At 45.7% G+C, this 17137-nt stretch overlaps 1 protein-coding gene across 1 annotated transcript in view; it reads left to right on the forward strand.

The window, feature by feature from the left end:
* FERMT1 (FERM domain containing kindlin 1) overlaps positions 1 to 17137 on the forward strand; it is a 100497-nt gene that overhangs the window by 22727 nt on the left and 60633 nt on the right. Inside the window, exons 4-5 of the mRNA XM_089680626.1 lie at positions 10498 to 10638; positions 12722 to 12935. Coding sequence (XP_089536752.1) covers positions 10498 to 10638; positions 12722 to 12935 — 355 coding nt within the window. The remainder of the gene's footprint in view (positions 1 to 10497; positions 10639 to 12721; positions 12936 to 17137) is intronic.

Here is a 17137-nt window from a genome sequence, read left to right on the forward strand (position 1 = left end):
GAATAACAATACAATGCAAAACATGGGGGGATCGAGGGCCCTGCTCTTTCGAGCTTACAATCTAGGAAGGAAGGGATGGTGGCACAGGAGGAGATAGCTGTGGGGGATGGGGTGGTAGGAAGAGTGGAGAAGGTTGGCAAGTTAGCAGGGGGTGGGGTAGGCTTCCCTGAAGAGATGGGTTTTCAGGGTGCGCCTAAAGGAGAGTAGAGTAGGTGATAATCTGATGGGTTGGGGCAGGGAGTTCCAGAGGATGGGTGACACCCTGGAGAAGTCCTGGAGGCGGGCATGGGAGGAGGAGACCAGGGAACTAGAGAGAAGGAGGTCTTGTGAGGAGCGGAGAGTGCGTGTTGGGTGGTACTTGGATATTAGGTCGGTGATGTAGTTCGGGGCAGTATGGTGGACAGCTTTGTACGTCAGTGTTAGGATTTCCATAGCTGGGAATCTTCTTTTATTTCCAGGCTCGTTTCTTTTTCCATTGTATTTCTCTCACGATTCTTCCATCAATGATTAGAAATTTGTTCATTTTACAATTAGCAGCATGCCCGATCACTCAAATTCGATGGCCGCATAAGAATCGGCTGATACTGCGGCCTACTAATGGTGCGAAATTCAAATGAAAATCATTTCGGAATTCGACCCATGTATGGCCTGCATAAGTTAGGTTGACTCTTTATTTATTTATTTCAGGTACTTATATAGCGCCGTCAATTTACGCAGCACTTTACATATATATTGTACATTCACATCAGTCCCTAACCCTCAAGGGGCGTACAATCTAAGGTCCCTAACTCATATTCATACATATACTTGGGGTAATTTAGACAGGATCCAATTATCCTACCAGCATGTCTTTGGAGTGTGGGAGGAAACTGGAGTACCTGGAGGAAACCCACGCAGGCACAGGGAGAACATGCAAACTCCAGGCAGATGGTGCTGTGGTTGGGATTCGAACCAACAACCTTAGTATTGCCAGGCAGAAGTGCTAACCATTTAGCAACTGTGCCACCAACTTTGAATGGCTTGTACATATACTGCAGGTGGGCCGCACAGCCAGGCAGCACAATGTACTTGTACGCCACGGCATACTTTCTGGTTATCAGTATATTGACTGTACAGATTAGTATATCACGAGCAGAACTACTATATGCTAGTGTCCCCAATAGTATAGTATTCCCAAAAATGCAGTTTTGGGTTTTAATAAAGACATGTAGAAGAATACATTTTGACCAAAATTTATGAACAAATTGTAATTTATTTCTAATTTAAATTTATTTTATATGTTTTATGGAATGTAATAAATATTGGGGGGGGGGGGTTGTGTGATAAAAATTAAAATATAACAGTGGGGATCAAATACCACCAAAAGAAAGCTCTATTTGTGTGAAAAAGTGTTGTATGACGGAGCAGTTAAAGTAGTGCAGTGCTGAATAGCAAAAAAATGCCCTGGTTAGGAAGAGGGAAAACCTTCCAGAGGTCATGTGGTTAAATTGGTGTATAGACCGGTAGATTATTATAAGGAAGTTCAGTAATGTCAACAGAGACTTGACAAAAACACTTCAAACTTTCATTAGATTTTAACATATGATTTTGGAATGAATGGAATTTCCTGAACAAAGACCACATATATTGTTAGAAATGTGTTTGTTCAAGAAAAATGTTCCATCCTGTAGTCTTCAAATTTTGTTGTCAAAAACGATCATCGATTTGATCTCATTAACAAATGGAAAAATTGAACAAATGTTCTGAAAATGACGGATGAAATGAAGGATGTGCGCAGTTACTTTTCTCAAAGTGTTACTAAACCCGGGATCCTGCATTCACTATATCCGGTCTCCCCGGACCCTGCATTCACTATATCCGGTCTCCCCGGACCCTGCATTCACTATATCCGGTCTCCCCGGACCCTGCATTCACTATATCTGGTCTCCCCGGACCCCGCATTCACTATATCAGGTCTCCCCGGACCCTGCATTCACTGTATCCCCTCTCCCCGGACCCTGCATTCACTATATCCGGTCTCCCCGGACCCTGCATTCACTATATCAGGTCTCCCCGGACCCTGCATTCACTGTATCCCCTCTCCCCCGGACCCTGCATTCACTATATCTGGTCTCCCCGGACCCTGCATTCACTATATCTGGTCTCCCCGGACCCTACATTCACTGTATCCCCTCTCCCTGGACCCTGCATTCACTATATCTGGTTTCCCCGGACCCTGCATTCACTATATCCCCTCTCCCCGGACCCTGCATTCACTATATATGGTTTCCCCGCACCCTGCATTCACTATATCTGGTCTCCCCGGACCCTGCATTCACTATATCCGCTCTCCCCGGACCCTGCATTCACTATATCTGGTCTCCCTGGAAGCTGCATTCACTATATCTGGTCTCCCCGGACCCCGCATTCACTATATCTGGTCTCCCCGGACCCCGCATTCACTATATCTGGTCTCCCCGGACCCCGCATTCACTATATCTGGTCTCCCCGGACCCCGCATTCACTATATCCGGTCTCCCCGGACCCTACATTCACTATATCCGGTCTCCCCGGACCCTACATTCACTATATCCGGTCTCCCCGGACCCTACATTCACTATATCCGGTCTCCCCGGACCCCGCATTCACTATATCCGGTCTCCCCGGACCCCGCATTCACTATATCTGCTCTCCCCGGACCCCGCATTCACTATATCTGCTCTCCCCGGACCCCGCATTCACTATATCTGCTCTCCCCGGACCCCGCATTCACTATATCCGGTCTCCCCGGACCCTGCATTCACTATATATGGTCTCCTCAGACCCTACATTCACTATATCCGGTCTCCCTGGACCCTGCATTCACTATATCTGGTCTCCCTGGACCCTGCATTCACTATATCCGGTCTCCCCGGACCCTTCATTCACTATATCTGGTCTCCCACAGTACACACAACATGGAAATGCAATTATTTTAGTAAATATAAACTGCTAAATACCTTTTCTCATCAGCAGTGTATAGTAGTCTTGTGACTTCTATCAGTGTCCAGCAGATCACTGGTTAAAGCTTGTAAGTGGAGTTTTCATTCTCCTCTGATTGTCCTATGAGGCTGCATAATCCCTGGCTCTCTGTCTGGACAGTGCTGATTAGCCCAGTGCTGATCACATGCACTCTACCCAAAAAAAAAAACTCTGCAGCAATACACACCAAACTGAGAATGTGCAGAGTGAATTCTAGAGCTCCGTACTATTGGCTGATTGATTGGGGAACAGTAGAAGAAGGGGAGGATCAGAGAAAACAGGATCAAACAGCCTTTTTACACAATGCGGAGGATTAACCCCTTAGGCCCCACAGTGAGTATAACAAGCATGCTTTACTGCATCTACAGACTGATTGTACTGTTGGGGGTTTAGTAACACTGTAACCAGTAATATAAACCCTTGGCCTCGTTAACCCTTCTGTGGACCCATCACTGTCTAGTAAACACATTTCTGCCAAGGAGGGGTTGTATATACTGCCCTTGTTTTCAATTTTGGATGTGGATCTGAATTTCGAAAAGTGAAAATTTGTTATGTCATAGGGAAATTTTAGAAATAATAATTGTGCCTAAGTAGCATTCTGAAAATGTACCTTTTTGTCTGGAATTTGTCCTGAAAATTGGTGACACATCTCATGGTATGTGAGTGTGCCTAGGCACTCCTGTCCCTACAGACTCATAGCTGTATATCTGTTGTGTGAGATCTAAGGTACTGTTGCCTCTGACTGTTAATTTCAGGGGACTTATAGTGAGACTTGGTGAGGTCACTACTGTGCTGATCACTGTTCTTGCTGGAGGCTCTGACATGAGGAAGCAAAGCCCTGCCTCTACCAAAAATGGCCGCCTCCACACAGAGGCACAGTGCAGATTACGGCATGGTAAGTCAGCAATGGGGAAAAGATCATCTGAAGGTAGTCTTTGTGAAATACTGGTGACTAGTTCTAGGGGGCGGACTGACAACTCATGGGGCCCCCGGGCAATAGGGGATCATGGGGCCCCTGTGTTCTTACCCAAACTCAAAAAAGCCTATGAAGAAGGTACCAGGGGCATCTCATGGGGCCCCCTACTGACCCTGGGCCCTGGGGCAGTGCCCGAGTTTCCAAATAGTCAGTCCGCCCCTGCTAGTTCTTTGTCCTGCCCTTTTGTGGGCAGAGTTCAATTTCTCTATTGTAAAGTGAGACCCTACAGTCAAACATGACCAGGACATTTTTTGCTTTACTGTACTGCACTACTTTAACTGGTAATTGCGCGGCCATGCAACGCTGTACTCAAACTACATTTATATAGTTTTTTCACACAAATAGAGCCTTGTTATGGTGGTATTTGATCACCACTGGGGTTTTTATTTTGTGTGATATAAATTAACCGCTTCCCAACCACCCTATAGCAGAAATACTGCTACAGGGCGGAACGGGTGCATAAAATCACACACATATATATATGATTTTGCATTTCTGGGGCCGCAGCTGTCAATCACCAGTTCCCGGCCGGTAATTACTCACCGGTGCCCGGTGATTTCCAAGTATCTCTGACGGGGAGGAGAACTGTTTTGTTTACTAACAGTTCTCCTCCCTGTCAGCTCGGGCACACTGCTTTGGATGGCTGTGCACGAGCACAGCCATCCAAAGCAGTGTGCTTACAGTGAAGCACGCTGACAATGCCCCCTAATAAAACACTCCCTACACACATTTAACCCTTTGATCACCCCTCATGTTAACTCCTTCCTGCCCAGTGCCATTAGTGCCCAGTGTTAGTGCATTTTTTTTTTTTTAGCACTGATCACTTTATTGGTGTTGCTGGGGATGTCAGTGACAGCCAGTCAGTTCCCCCCAGTGTCAGAATATAGCAAATGCAGGGTCTGGGGAGACCAGATATAGTGAATGTAGGGTCCTAGGAGAGCAAATATAGTGAATGCAGGATCCATGGAGACCGGATATAGTGAATGCAGGGTCTGGGGAGAGCAGATATAGTGAATGCAGGATCCGGGGAAACCAGATATAGTGAATGCAGGGTCCGGGGAGACCAGATATAGTGAATGCAGGGTCCGTGGAGAGCAGATATAGTGAATGCAGGGTTCCGGGGAGAGCAGATATAGTGAATGCAGGCTCCGGGGAGACCAAATATAGTGAATGCAGGGTCCGGGGAGACCGGATATGGTGAATGCAGGGTCCGGGGAGACCAGATATAGTGAATGCAGGGTCCGGGGAGACCGGATATAGTGAATGCAGGGTCTGGGGAGACCTGATATAGTGAATGCAGGGTCCGGGGAGACCAGATATAGTGAATGCAGGGTCCGAGGAGACCTGATATAGTGAATGCAGGGTCCGAGGAGACCTGATATAGTGAATGCAGGGTCCTGGGAGACCAGATATAGTGAATGCAGGGTCTGGGGAGACCTGATATAGTGAATGCAGGGTCCGGGGAGACCAGATATAGTGAATGCAGGGTCCGAGGAGACCTGATATAGTGAATGCAGGGTCCGAGGAGACCTGATATAGTGAATGCAGGGTCCGAGGAGACCAGATATAGTGAATGCAGGGTCCGGGGAGACTGGATATAGTGAATGCAGGGTCCTGGGAGACCAGATATAGTGAATGCAGGGTCCGAGGAGACCAGATATAGTGAATGCAGGGTCTGGGGAGACTGGATATAGGGAATGCAGGGTCCTGGGAGACCAGATATAGTGAATGCAGGGTCCGGGGAGATTAGATATAGTGAATGCAGGGTCCGGGGAGACCAGATATAGTGAATGCGGGGGCTGGGGAGACCAGATATAGTGAATGCAGGGTCCGGGGAGACCAGATATAGTGAATGCAGGGTCCGGGGAGACTGGATATAGTGAATGCAGGGTCCGGGGAGACTGGATATAGTGAATGCAGGGTCCGGGGAGACTGGATATAGTGAATGCAGGGTCCGGGGAGATCAGATATAGTGAATGCAGGGTCTGGGGTTTAGTAACACTTTAAGTAGCAAATGTGTATGGATTATTTGGGGAGAATGAGGATATGGTTTTGTATCGCTGTAAACTCCCAAGTCCCAATATTGAAGTCTCAAAATGATGTTCCCTCAGGCTCAGGATAAATGAATGACGGCACTACCTTCCAAGCGGCTTATACACGTAGTGTGGAATGAAGAGCGCATAGTATAGGGCCCCATTGTTTGAACAGAATAATATGGAAGGTGTTGCACATGGAATGGAAGTCTCTGGCTGGTAGTGATTCTGGCAGGCAGTGTGGATGTGGCTCGGGGCTCTGGAATGTCTCTGAGTAGAGCAGACATCTCTCCGATCTCCAACATGACTCTGCTTGTGCCTTGTAAATAGAACAGTAATGAGACGCCTTATCTGCATGCAGAGCTGCCTACAGAGTACACTGGTCTGGTGTCTGAATGCAGAATATATACAAAATACATTGAATTACCGTTTTCTTATAAACGAAGGATAAAAGTGACTTAAAGTGTTACTAAACCCACAACAGTACAATCATTCCGTAGATGCAGTAAAGCATGCTTGTTATACTTACTGTGGAGCCTAAGGGGTTAATACTCTGCATTGTGTAAATGGCTATTTGATCCTGTCTTCTATGATCCTCCCCCTCTTATCCCCTGATAAGATATATCATGTGGCGTCACTCTGCACATGCTCAGTTTGGTGTGTACTGCTAGAGAGGTTTTTTTGTTTCTTGGGAGATTGCATGTGATCAGCATAGGGCCATTCACCACTGGCCAGACAGAGGTCAGGAGTTCTGCATCCTCCTAGAGCAGAAAGAAAACTCCTCCAACAATCTTTAACATGTGCTCAGCTGGACACTGATAGAAGTCACAAGACTTCTATATACTGCTGATGAGAAAGGGTATTTAGCAGTTTATATTTACTAAAATAATTGCATTTCCATGATCTGTGCACTGTGGGAGACCAGATATAGTGAATGCAGGTTCCGGGGAGACCAGATATACCGTATTTTTCGCTCCATAAGACGCACCTAGGTTTTAGAGGCAGAAAACAGGAAAAAAAATTCTGAACTAATGGACTGCAGACACAGTACAGGAGATGACCAGAGACTGCGGACAGCACAGGGATGACCAGAGACTGCGGACAGCACAGGGATGACCAGAGACTGCGGACAGCACAGATGACTGCTGACCTTTGGGGAGGGGGGGAGCGGGTACCTGAATTTGACAGGTACCCGCTCTTACTTCCACAGAGTTTTTGTTTGATCTTACCTGTTCCTCTATCCAGCCGCGCGCTGTCTTCCCGGCTTCTGTAATGGCGCTCGGCATGACAGCCGGGTGCCCAGTGCGCATGAGCGAGAAGCACTTGCGCTTTGTGATTGGTCCGGCGGCTTCTGGGATCTGTCATGTGTCCCAGGTACCGCCTTACCATTCACAAAAAGCACCGCTTCTTGCGCATGCGCATTTGGCACCCGGCTGTCATGCCCAGTGCCCACACTACAGAAGCCGGGAAGACAGCGCGCCGCTGGATAGAGGAACAGGTAAGATCAAAGAACAAAGAAGTAAGAGCGGGTACCTGTCAAATTCAGGTACCCGCTCCCCACCTCCCCAAAGGTCAGCAGTCATCTCCATAAGGTCCCGCTGCAGAGCTGAGCGGCCGGCCCGGTATTCTGACACGGCCGCGGTGGAAATACCGGACCGGCCGCTCCATATTCGCTCCATAAGACGCACTGACATTTTCCCCCCTTTTTTGGGGGGAAAAAAGTGCGTCTTATGGAGCGAAAAATACGGTAATGAATGCAGGGTGCAGGTAGCCCGAATATAGTGAATGCGGGGTCCGGAGAGACCAGATATAGTGAATGCAGGGTCCTGGGAGAATGGATATAGTGAATGCAGGGTCCGGGGAGAGCGGATATAGTGAATGCAGGGTCCGGAGACAACGGATATAGTGAAGGCAGGGTCCGGGGAGACCGAATATAATGAATGCAGGGTCCGGGGAGACCAGATATAGGGAATGCAGGGTCCAGGGAGAACGGATATAGTAAATGCAGGGTCCAGGGAGAACGGATATAGTAAATGCAGGGTCCGGGGAGACCGGATATAGCGAATGCAGGGTCCGGGGAGACCGGATATAGTGAATGCAGGGTCCGGGGAGACCGGATATAATGAATGCAGGGTCCGGGGAGACCAGATATAGTGAATGCAGGGTCCAGGGAGAACGGATATAGTAAATGCAGGGTCCAGGGAGAACGGATATAGTAAATGCGGGGTCCGAGGAGACCGGCTATAGTGAATACAGGGTCCCGGTAGAGCGGATATAGTGAATGCAGGGTCTGGGGAGACCAGATATAGTGAATGCAGGGTCTGAGGAGACCAGATATAGTGAATGCAGGGTCTGGTGAGACCAGGTAAAGTAAATGCAGGGTCCGGGTAGACCATATATAGTGAATGCAGGGTCTGGGGAGACTAGATATAGTGAATGCAGGGTCCGGGGAGACCGGATCTAGTAAATGCAGGGTCCGGGGAGAGCAGATATAGTGAATGCAGGTTCCGGGGAGACCAGATATAGTGAATGCAGGGTCCGGGGAGACCAGATATAGTGAATGCAGGGTGCGGGGTTTAGGAACACTGTAAGGAAACTAGAATACCTAAAGGGAATCCACACAAGCAAATGGAGAGCATGTATTCCACTGGTGTACAGAACACCGCACAGAAATTTCATCTACTGCTTGTGTGATTGGCTCACTAAATTTCACTAAATTTCCCAGAAGTCTGCACTGGGACACTAAGTCAGATTTTGGTGAGATGCTCCCCAAGAGTTAAATACTTGTCAAGGGATGCCGACCCTGCAGCTTTTCACATTAGAACACTAGAGAGAGTGCAGCAGTTGATGAACCAGAGCCTCCCATTCAGAATCAGCCTGCAGAAGACATAATAGAACAAACCAGGGACAATGTGGTGGCTCATTGGAATATATGGCACAGTTCATTGTACAAGAAATAAAACTTCTTTAATTACCATGCCACAAGCAAGAAACTAACAGGGGTCAGTGGTTTATAACACTCAGGGGTCAGGGGTCAGGAGTGCATAACATACAGCCAGTAGACAAATTACAAGTAAATATTACCTCCATTCCAAAGCCAAAATTCCCCCCATCACAGATCTCCCTACCTTCCCAGTACAGCCTGCTCCCCAGTACAGATCCCCTTTCCCCCAAATACAGCCCCCCCCTTCCATACAGATCTCACCTCAGTACAGATCTCCCCAACTCCCCAGTAGAGAACCCCCTCCCCCTTCCATACAGATCTCACCCCAATACAGATCTTTCCGCATCCCAGTACAGTTCCCCTCCAGTACAAATCCCTTTTCCCACAGTACAGCCCCCTTCCATACAGATCTAACCCCAGGACAGATCTTCCCACCTCCCCAGTATAGCCCCCCCTCCAATAACCCCCCCTTAGAGATCTTACCCCAGCACAGATCTGCCCACCACCCCAGTGCAACCCCCTTCCAGTACAGATCCCCTTCTTCCAGTACAGCCCCCCCTTCCTTACAGATCTCACCCTAGCACATATCTCCCCACTTCCCCAGTACAGTCTCTCTCCAGTACAGATCCCCATCCCCCCACTACAGCCCCCCCTTCCATACAGATCTCACCCCAGTACAGATGTTCCCACCTCCCCAGTACAGCCTCCCTCCTCATACAGATCTCACCTCGGTACAGATCTCCCCACCTCCCCAGTACAGCCTCCCTCCTCATACAGATCTCACCTCGGTACAGATCTCCCTACCTCCCCAGTACACTGCCCCTCCAGTAGGGATCCCCCACTACAGCCCCCCCCCCCCTTCATACAGATCTCACCTCAGCACAGATCTGCCCACCTCTCCAGTGCAGCCCCCCACCAGTACAGGTCCCCTTCCCCCCACTACAGCCCCCACTTCCATGCAGATCTCAACCCAGTACAGATCTCCCCACCTCCCCAGAACAGCCCCCCTCCAGTACAGATCCCCTTTCCCCCCAGTACAGCCCCCTTTCCATACAGATCTCACCCCAGTACAAATTTTATCCCCAGTACAGATCTGCTCCTTCCATGAAGTCCACCAAAGCAGGCAGTCTAGAGGGGAAGTCCTCCCTCAATTGCGTCAAGTGACTGGAACCAAGGAGGAGCTTAGAAGAGCTTTCCTTGCTCTGAACTGCCGCTGCCTGTCTCTGAAGTCTGACAGGCTGAAGGACTGGGGCTGCAGTGCTTCAGGTGTACAGCAACAGTTATTGCTAGCTGAGGCACCCTGGGGATGGAATTTGGACCCCCTATCTCCCCCCATATCTACGCCCCTGAAACAAACAGCTATTTTTCCAAACAAGAAAATGGTAGGTCTCTGCTACAAAGTTTGTTAAAATCCCTGCCATGTAATTGATCACCAAGGGGGGGAATGTTTTTTTTCTCAACAAAAGTGGAGTTACTCTTTAAAGACTAGAACAATCCTCTGCTTACTATATCTACATGTTAAGTGACCTTGTCATCATTTTTAGATATCAGGCACTCTGAAGAACTTTCCTTGTTAAAGCCTCTGGAAGATTATGTAAAGAAGAAAAAGAAAAAAGAAGCAAAGGAACCAATTTTAGAAGAAATTATCAACTTGGACGGTTCACACGGCAGCTCCGGATCATTGGGTAAAAATAACTACTCTACATGGATATATCACAGCTGTGGATTATTATTATTATTATTATACAGGATTTATATAGCGCTAACAGTTTGCGCAGCGCTATACAAAATGAAGGCAGACATTACAGTTACATACAATTTGGTACAAGAGGAAACAGAGGGCCCGGCTCGTTAGAGCTTACAATCTAGGAGGAAGGGTTGAGTGATACAAAAGGTAATAGCTGTGGGGGGATGAGCTGATGGAGGAAATAAATGGCAGTTTACTAGGTAGAAGCAGGATAGGCTTTTTTAAAGAGAGAGGTTTTTGTCTAAAGGTTAGGAGACAGCCGAACAGATTGGGGTAGAGAATTCCATAGGATGGGAGAAGCTCAGGAGAAGTCCTGGAGGTGAGCATGGGAGGAGGTGACATAGGAACTAAAGAGCAGAAGGTCTTGGAAGTATTGAAGAGAGCGGTTTGGTTGATATTTTAAGACCAGGTTGGTGATGTAGCTGGGGGCAGAGTTGTGGATGGTTTTGTAAGTTGTTGTTGGTATTTTGAATTTTATTCATTGAGCGAGTGGAAGTTAGTGGAGGGATTGGCAGAGAGGGGTGGAGGACACTGAGTGGAAGCCAGTGGAGGGATTGGCAGAGAGGGGTGGAGGACACTGAGTGGAGGCCAGTGGAGGGATTGGCAGAGAGGGGTGGAGGACACTGAGTGGAAGCCAGTGGAGGGATTGGCAGAGAGGGGTGGAGGACACTGAGTGGAGGCCAGTGGAGGGATTGGCAGAGAGGGGTGGAGGACACTGAGTGGAAGCCAGTGGAGGGATTGGCAGAGAGGGGTAGAGCCTGGCAGCAGCATTCCTGATGGACTGGAGGGGGGATCGCCTATGTAAAGGTAAGCCAATGAGGAGGGAGTTGCAGTAGCCGAGTCGAGAGATTACCAGGGAGTGAATTAGGAGCTTTGTGGTATCTTTGGTTAAAAAGGGGCGTATTCTGGAGATGTTGAGGTGGCATGGGTTGGTTGAGGTTGAAGTGCACACTCACCGGCCACTTTATTAGGTCCACCTTGCGAGTGCCAAGAAAATCTCCCCCACACCATGACACCACCACCATCCTGAACCGTTGATACAAGGCAGGATGGATCCACGCTTTCATGTTGTTTATGCCAAATTCTGACCCTACCATCTGAATGTCGCAGCAATCAGTCTGTCCATTCTTCTCTGACCTCTGACATCAACGAGGCATTTTCGTCCACACAACTGCCTCTCACTGGATATTTTCTCTTTTTCGAACCATTCTCTGTAAACCCTATAGATGGTTGTGCATGAAAATGCCAGTAGATGAGCAGTTTTTAAAAAACTCAGACCAACCAGTCTGGCACCAACAACCATTCCACATTCAAAGTTACATTGTTCCCCATACTGATGCTCGGTTTGAACTTCAGCTAGTCGCTTTCACTGTGTCTACATGGATTGAGTTGCTGCCATGTGATTGGCTGATTAGCAATTTGTGTTACCAAGCAATTGAACAAGTGTACCTAATAAAGTGGTTAATCCAAAAACCTTTTTTCTAGTTTTGGATGGCATTGGGGTGGATTAAAATCAGTGTTGGGTTTTTATTGCTATCTGGTGCTCTGTTGGAGAGGTCAGTGCAGGCCATACACATATGAACATGAGAAATCCATCAGTCCTATATTCATGATAAGCAGTATGGATACAGAAATGTCACCTGCTGGCTACTGTGTTGGAAAGCAGTTGCTAAATACCTGGACAGTTCTTGTGTCTGATTGGATGCATGCTTTGTCCGGCCAAGAATTTTTGGACCTACATCTTCATCACAAGTTGATTTTTCAATGGGGGGGGAAGAGGGGCGTTGTGTTGCCAATGGGGCCAGCAGTGAACAGTGTATGGCCAGGTTTAGCCTCATTAAAAAGTTGACTTTTGCCAAAGAGGTCCAAAATTTCTTGGACAAACAGAGCATGAATGCAATCAGATGCAAGAACTGTTCTGGTATTTAGCAACATTTAATGAACTTCTCGTGCCGATATTGTCTTCTATTGTAATAGAATGTGGAACCAATGTTGGATAAATATCTATTTTTATGTTGCAGCTAGCCCTGGTTTATATAGTAAGACAATGACACCCATGTACGACCCCGTCAATGGCACGCCCGCCTCTGCCACCATGACTTGGTTCACGGACAGTCCACTGGCAGAACAGAACTGCAACATCCTAGCGCTCAGCCAGCCCATCTCCTCTCCGGAAATCCTGGCGCAGATGTATCAGCCCAGGACGATGGTGGATAAAGCAAGGCTTAATTCAGGGTGAGTTCATGTACATTTACAATGGTGAGGTTCAATTATTTAAATCTGGTCATACATAGGTGATTGCACACAAGTCAAATGTACAACATTCAGGGTTTACATTGAAGTCTATGGCCCTCAAGTCACTTGAAAGTCAGGCCAAATTAGTGCAGGAATTTATTTGAAATTGCTGGGACTTGAAGTCGTACAGATATGAATGGTACTCATTGGGAAACATGGCGTGCAAATTGTCATGCAACTTTGGACCCGACTCGTCATTCGACTTTGGACTTTTACATTGAAGTCTATGGCTTTAAGACTCATAAAAGTCAGACCAAAGTAGTGCAGGAACTACTTTGAAGTTGCTGTGACTTGAAGTCGCACAAATATGAATGGTACTCATTGGGAAACATAGGGTGCGACTTGTCATGCGACTTTGGACCCCAAAGTAGGGTTGCCACCGCATCTCTTTAAAACCAAACACATCAATTATACAGTTTTTGAGGCTAATTTAATGCAGATAAGGTGAGTTTAATTACCACCTTAATCAACCACAGAACCTGTATAATTAATATGTGTTCTGTTTTAAAGGGATGAGGTGGCGACCCTACCTCATAGTTGCATGACAAGTTGCACAAGCGTGAATGGGCTTTTAATCAATCAATTACAGGCGTACCTCAGTTTACGAATTTAATGCATTCTCGGGGACGTTTCGTATTGCGAAAATTTCATAAACTGGAACGTTGTTTCCCATAGGAATGCATTGAAAACCAACTAATCCATTACGGAGGTCAGAAAAAAAGTAAAAAAAAGTCTTTTATCTGTTCAAGACTCTTTATAAAGTGCACTTTAAAGGCATAAATACTGTACAGGAACGTGATTAAAAATTTATTTGTAAATGCATTGAAAACCAATTGATCCGTCCCGGAGGTCAGAAAAAAGTAAAGGTTTTATCTGTTCAAAACTCTTTTTGAAGTGCACTTTAAAGGCATAAATACTGTACAGGGACATGATTAAAAATTAATTTGTAAATGCACTGAAAACTAATTGATCCGTTCCAGGGGTCAGAAAAAAAGTTTAAAAAAAGTTTAAAAAAGTTTCAAAAAAAGTCTTTTTATTTGTTGAAAACTCTTTATAAAGTGCACTTTAAATGCATAAATACTGTACAGGGACATGAAAAACATTAATTAGTAAATGCATTGAAAACGAAGGAATCCATTCCAGAGGTCAGAAAAAAGTAAAAAAAAAAGTATTTTATCTTTTCAAAACTCTTTATAAAGTGCACTTTAAAGGCATAAATACTGTACAGGGACATGATTAAAAATGAATTCATAAATGCATTGAAAACCAATTCATCTGTTCCGGAGGTCAGAAAAAAGTAAAAAAAAACATATCTGTTCAAAACTCTTTATAAAGTGCACTTTAAAGGCATAAATACTGTACAGGGACATGATAAAAAATAATTTGTAAATGCATTGAAAATCAATTGATCAGTCCCGGAGGTCAGAAAAAAGTAAAGGTTTTATCTGTTCAAAACTCTTTATAAAGTGTACTTTAAAGGCATAAATACTGTACAGGGACATGATTAAAAATTAATTTGTAAATGCATTGAAAACTAATGAATCCGTTCCAGAGGTCAGAAAAAAGTAAAAAAAAAAGTTTAAAAAGTTAAAAAAAAAATCATTTTATCTGTTGAAAATTCTTTATAAAGTGCACTTTAAAGGCATAAATACTGTACAGGGACATGAAAAAAAATAATTAGTAAATGCATTGAAAACTAATGAATCTGTTCCAGAGGTCAGAAAAAAGTTAAAAAAAAGTATTTTATCTTTTCAAAACTCTTTATAAAGTGCACTTTAAAGGCATAAATACTGTACAAGGGACATGATTAAAAATGAATTCATAAATGCATTGAAAACCAATTCATCCGTTCCGGAGGTCAGAAAAACGTAAAAAAACCCGTATCTGTTCAAAACTCTTTATAAAGTGCACTTTAAAGGCACGGGGCCGGCACTATAAACCTCCCAGGCGTAGTGCATCTCGGGGCCGGCACTATAAACCTCCCAGGCGTAGTGCATCACGGGGCCGGCACTATAAACCTCCCAGGCGTAGTGCATCACGGGGCCGGCACTATAAACCTCCCAGGCGTAGTGCATCACGGGGCCGGCACTATAAACCTCCCAGGCGCAGTGCATCACGGGGCCGGCACTATAAACCTCCCAGGCGTAGTGCATCACGGGGCCCGCACTATAAACCTCCCAGGCGTAGTGCATCACGGGGCCGGCACTATAAACCTCCCAGGCGTAATGCATCCTGGGGAACTTACTTCGTATTGCGAAAAAAATCAGTAAACCGAGGCATTATTTTCAATGGATTTTCATTCGTAAACTGAAAATTACAATAACCGAGGCGTTCGTAAACCGAGGTACGTCTGTAATTTTAATTACCGGCAAGGCTAGCTGCTGTGACACTTATAAAAGGCAGAGGTGGCGAATCAACAGATCGATATGTTGAGTACCTGAAATAGCATATATTGTATATAGAAGTCACAGAAAAGTTGCATTCTGCTGAACAATGCAATAAAGATTTAAAAATATGTTTTCACAGAAAAAAAGACATTTACTATACTTTGCCTATAATTTCCCCTTTAATAAAAAAAAAAAAAAAATCCCTACAGCACATGTACTATATATAATGCACTTGGTTGATAGACAATTCTTCTGGGGCCAATTCATGAACATTATTGTCCTATTAGACTTAGTGAAGTATACCCAGCATAGAGCAACCTCACTTGTGTGACATTTACTGCAGATGACCTATTATTCTGAATGAGTCAGTCATAGGAATTTGAAACATTTATTTTACCCACTTGCCGACCACCAGCAGTACATTTACTTCTGGCAGCCAGGCTCCCTGGGACGCACAGAGGCGCAATCCTGTGACCACTGTGTCTGGTGGATCACATTGCTCGTGACCTGACTTCTGTAAACATGTTATCATGCTTACATATTAACCTGTGAGCAAAACCCACCGTTTACTATTGTGATGCTGCGATTGACCCACAGGTATCACATGGTAAAGGGATCTGTGATTGGCCAGGGTATGTGATGACCATGTGATAATGTGATAACTGTGGGTCAATAACAGCATCACAATAGTAAGCAAGCTGTCATGAATGAAAGCCATTCATGACAGCTTGCTTACTATTGTGATGCTGTGAATTGGCCCTCGGCTATCACATGGTACCTGGGCTAATCACAGACCCCTATACCATGTGATAGCTGTGGGTCAATCGCAACATCATGATAGTAAACCATGCGTCATGAATGAAAGCCATTCATGACATTTATATATTTCAGGTACTTATATAGTGATGTTAATTTACGCAGCGCTTTACATATATATAGTGTACATTCACATCAGTCCATAACCCTCAAGCGGCGTACAATCTAAGGTCCCTAACTCACATTCATACATACACATACTAGGGCCAATATAGACATGAGCAAATTAACCTACCAGCATGTCTTTGGAGTGTGAGAGGAAACACACGCAGGCACAGGGAGAACATGCAAACTCCAGGCAGGTGGTGCCATGGTTGGGATTGGAACCAACGATCCTAATACTGCCAGGCAGAAGTGCTAACCATTTAACCACTGTGCTGCTCAGCAATCACCACCGTAACAAGCAATCACACAAAAAACATCCCTGATTTTCCCCCCAGAGCAGTACAGTATTACTATGGTGACACTGAATTACCCTGATGACAGTATGTTAAAAACAATTGTAAAATAAAAAAAAGTTTTAAAAATTGAATTAAAAATTATTTAATTTGTTTGGGTTTTTTTTTATCATCCCCCCACACCAGTCATATGAAGATGCTGTACTGTACCAGTATGTTAAAAAAAAAGATTTTGAAAAAAAACCCCAAATTTTATTTAATTTCTTAATTTTCAAAAAAATTGTGACAAAAAACGACAATTTAAAAAAAATTGCCATGCCTCTTACTAAATACCTTAGCCCAGGGGCGGACTGACCATTCCAGCACTCGGGCACTGCCCGAGGGCCCGGGGTCAGTAGGGGGCCCCATGAGATGCTTCTGGTACGTTTCATTGACTTTTTCATAGGCTTTTTTGAGTTTGGGCGAGGACACAGGGGCCCCATGATCCCCTATTGCCCGGGGGCCCCATGAGTTGTCAGTCCTCCCCTGCCTTAGCCTGTCT

This window comes from Staurois parvus, unplaced genomic scaffold, assembly GCF_062004578.1.
Source record: "Staurois parvus isolate SC_StPar_1 unplaced genomic scaffold, SC_StPar_1.0 ptg000248l, whole genome shotgun sequence".
In the NCBI taxonomy this organism is placed as follows: Eukaryota; Metazoa; Chordata; class Amphibia; order Anura; family Ranidae; genus Staurois; species Staurois parvus.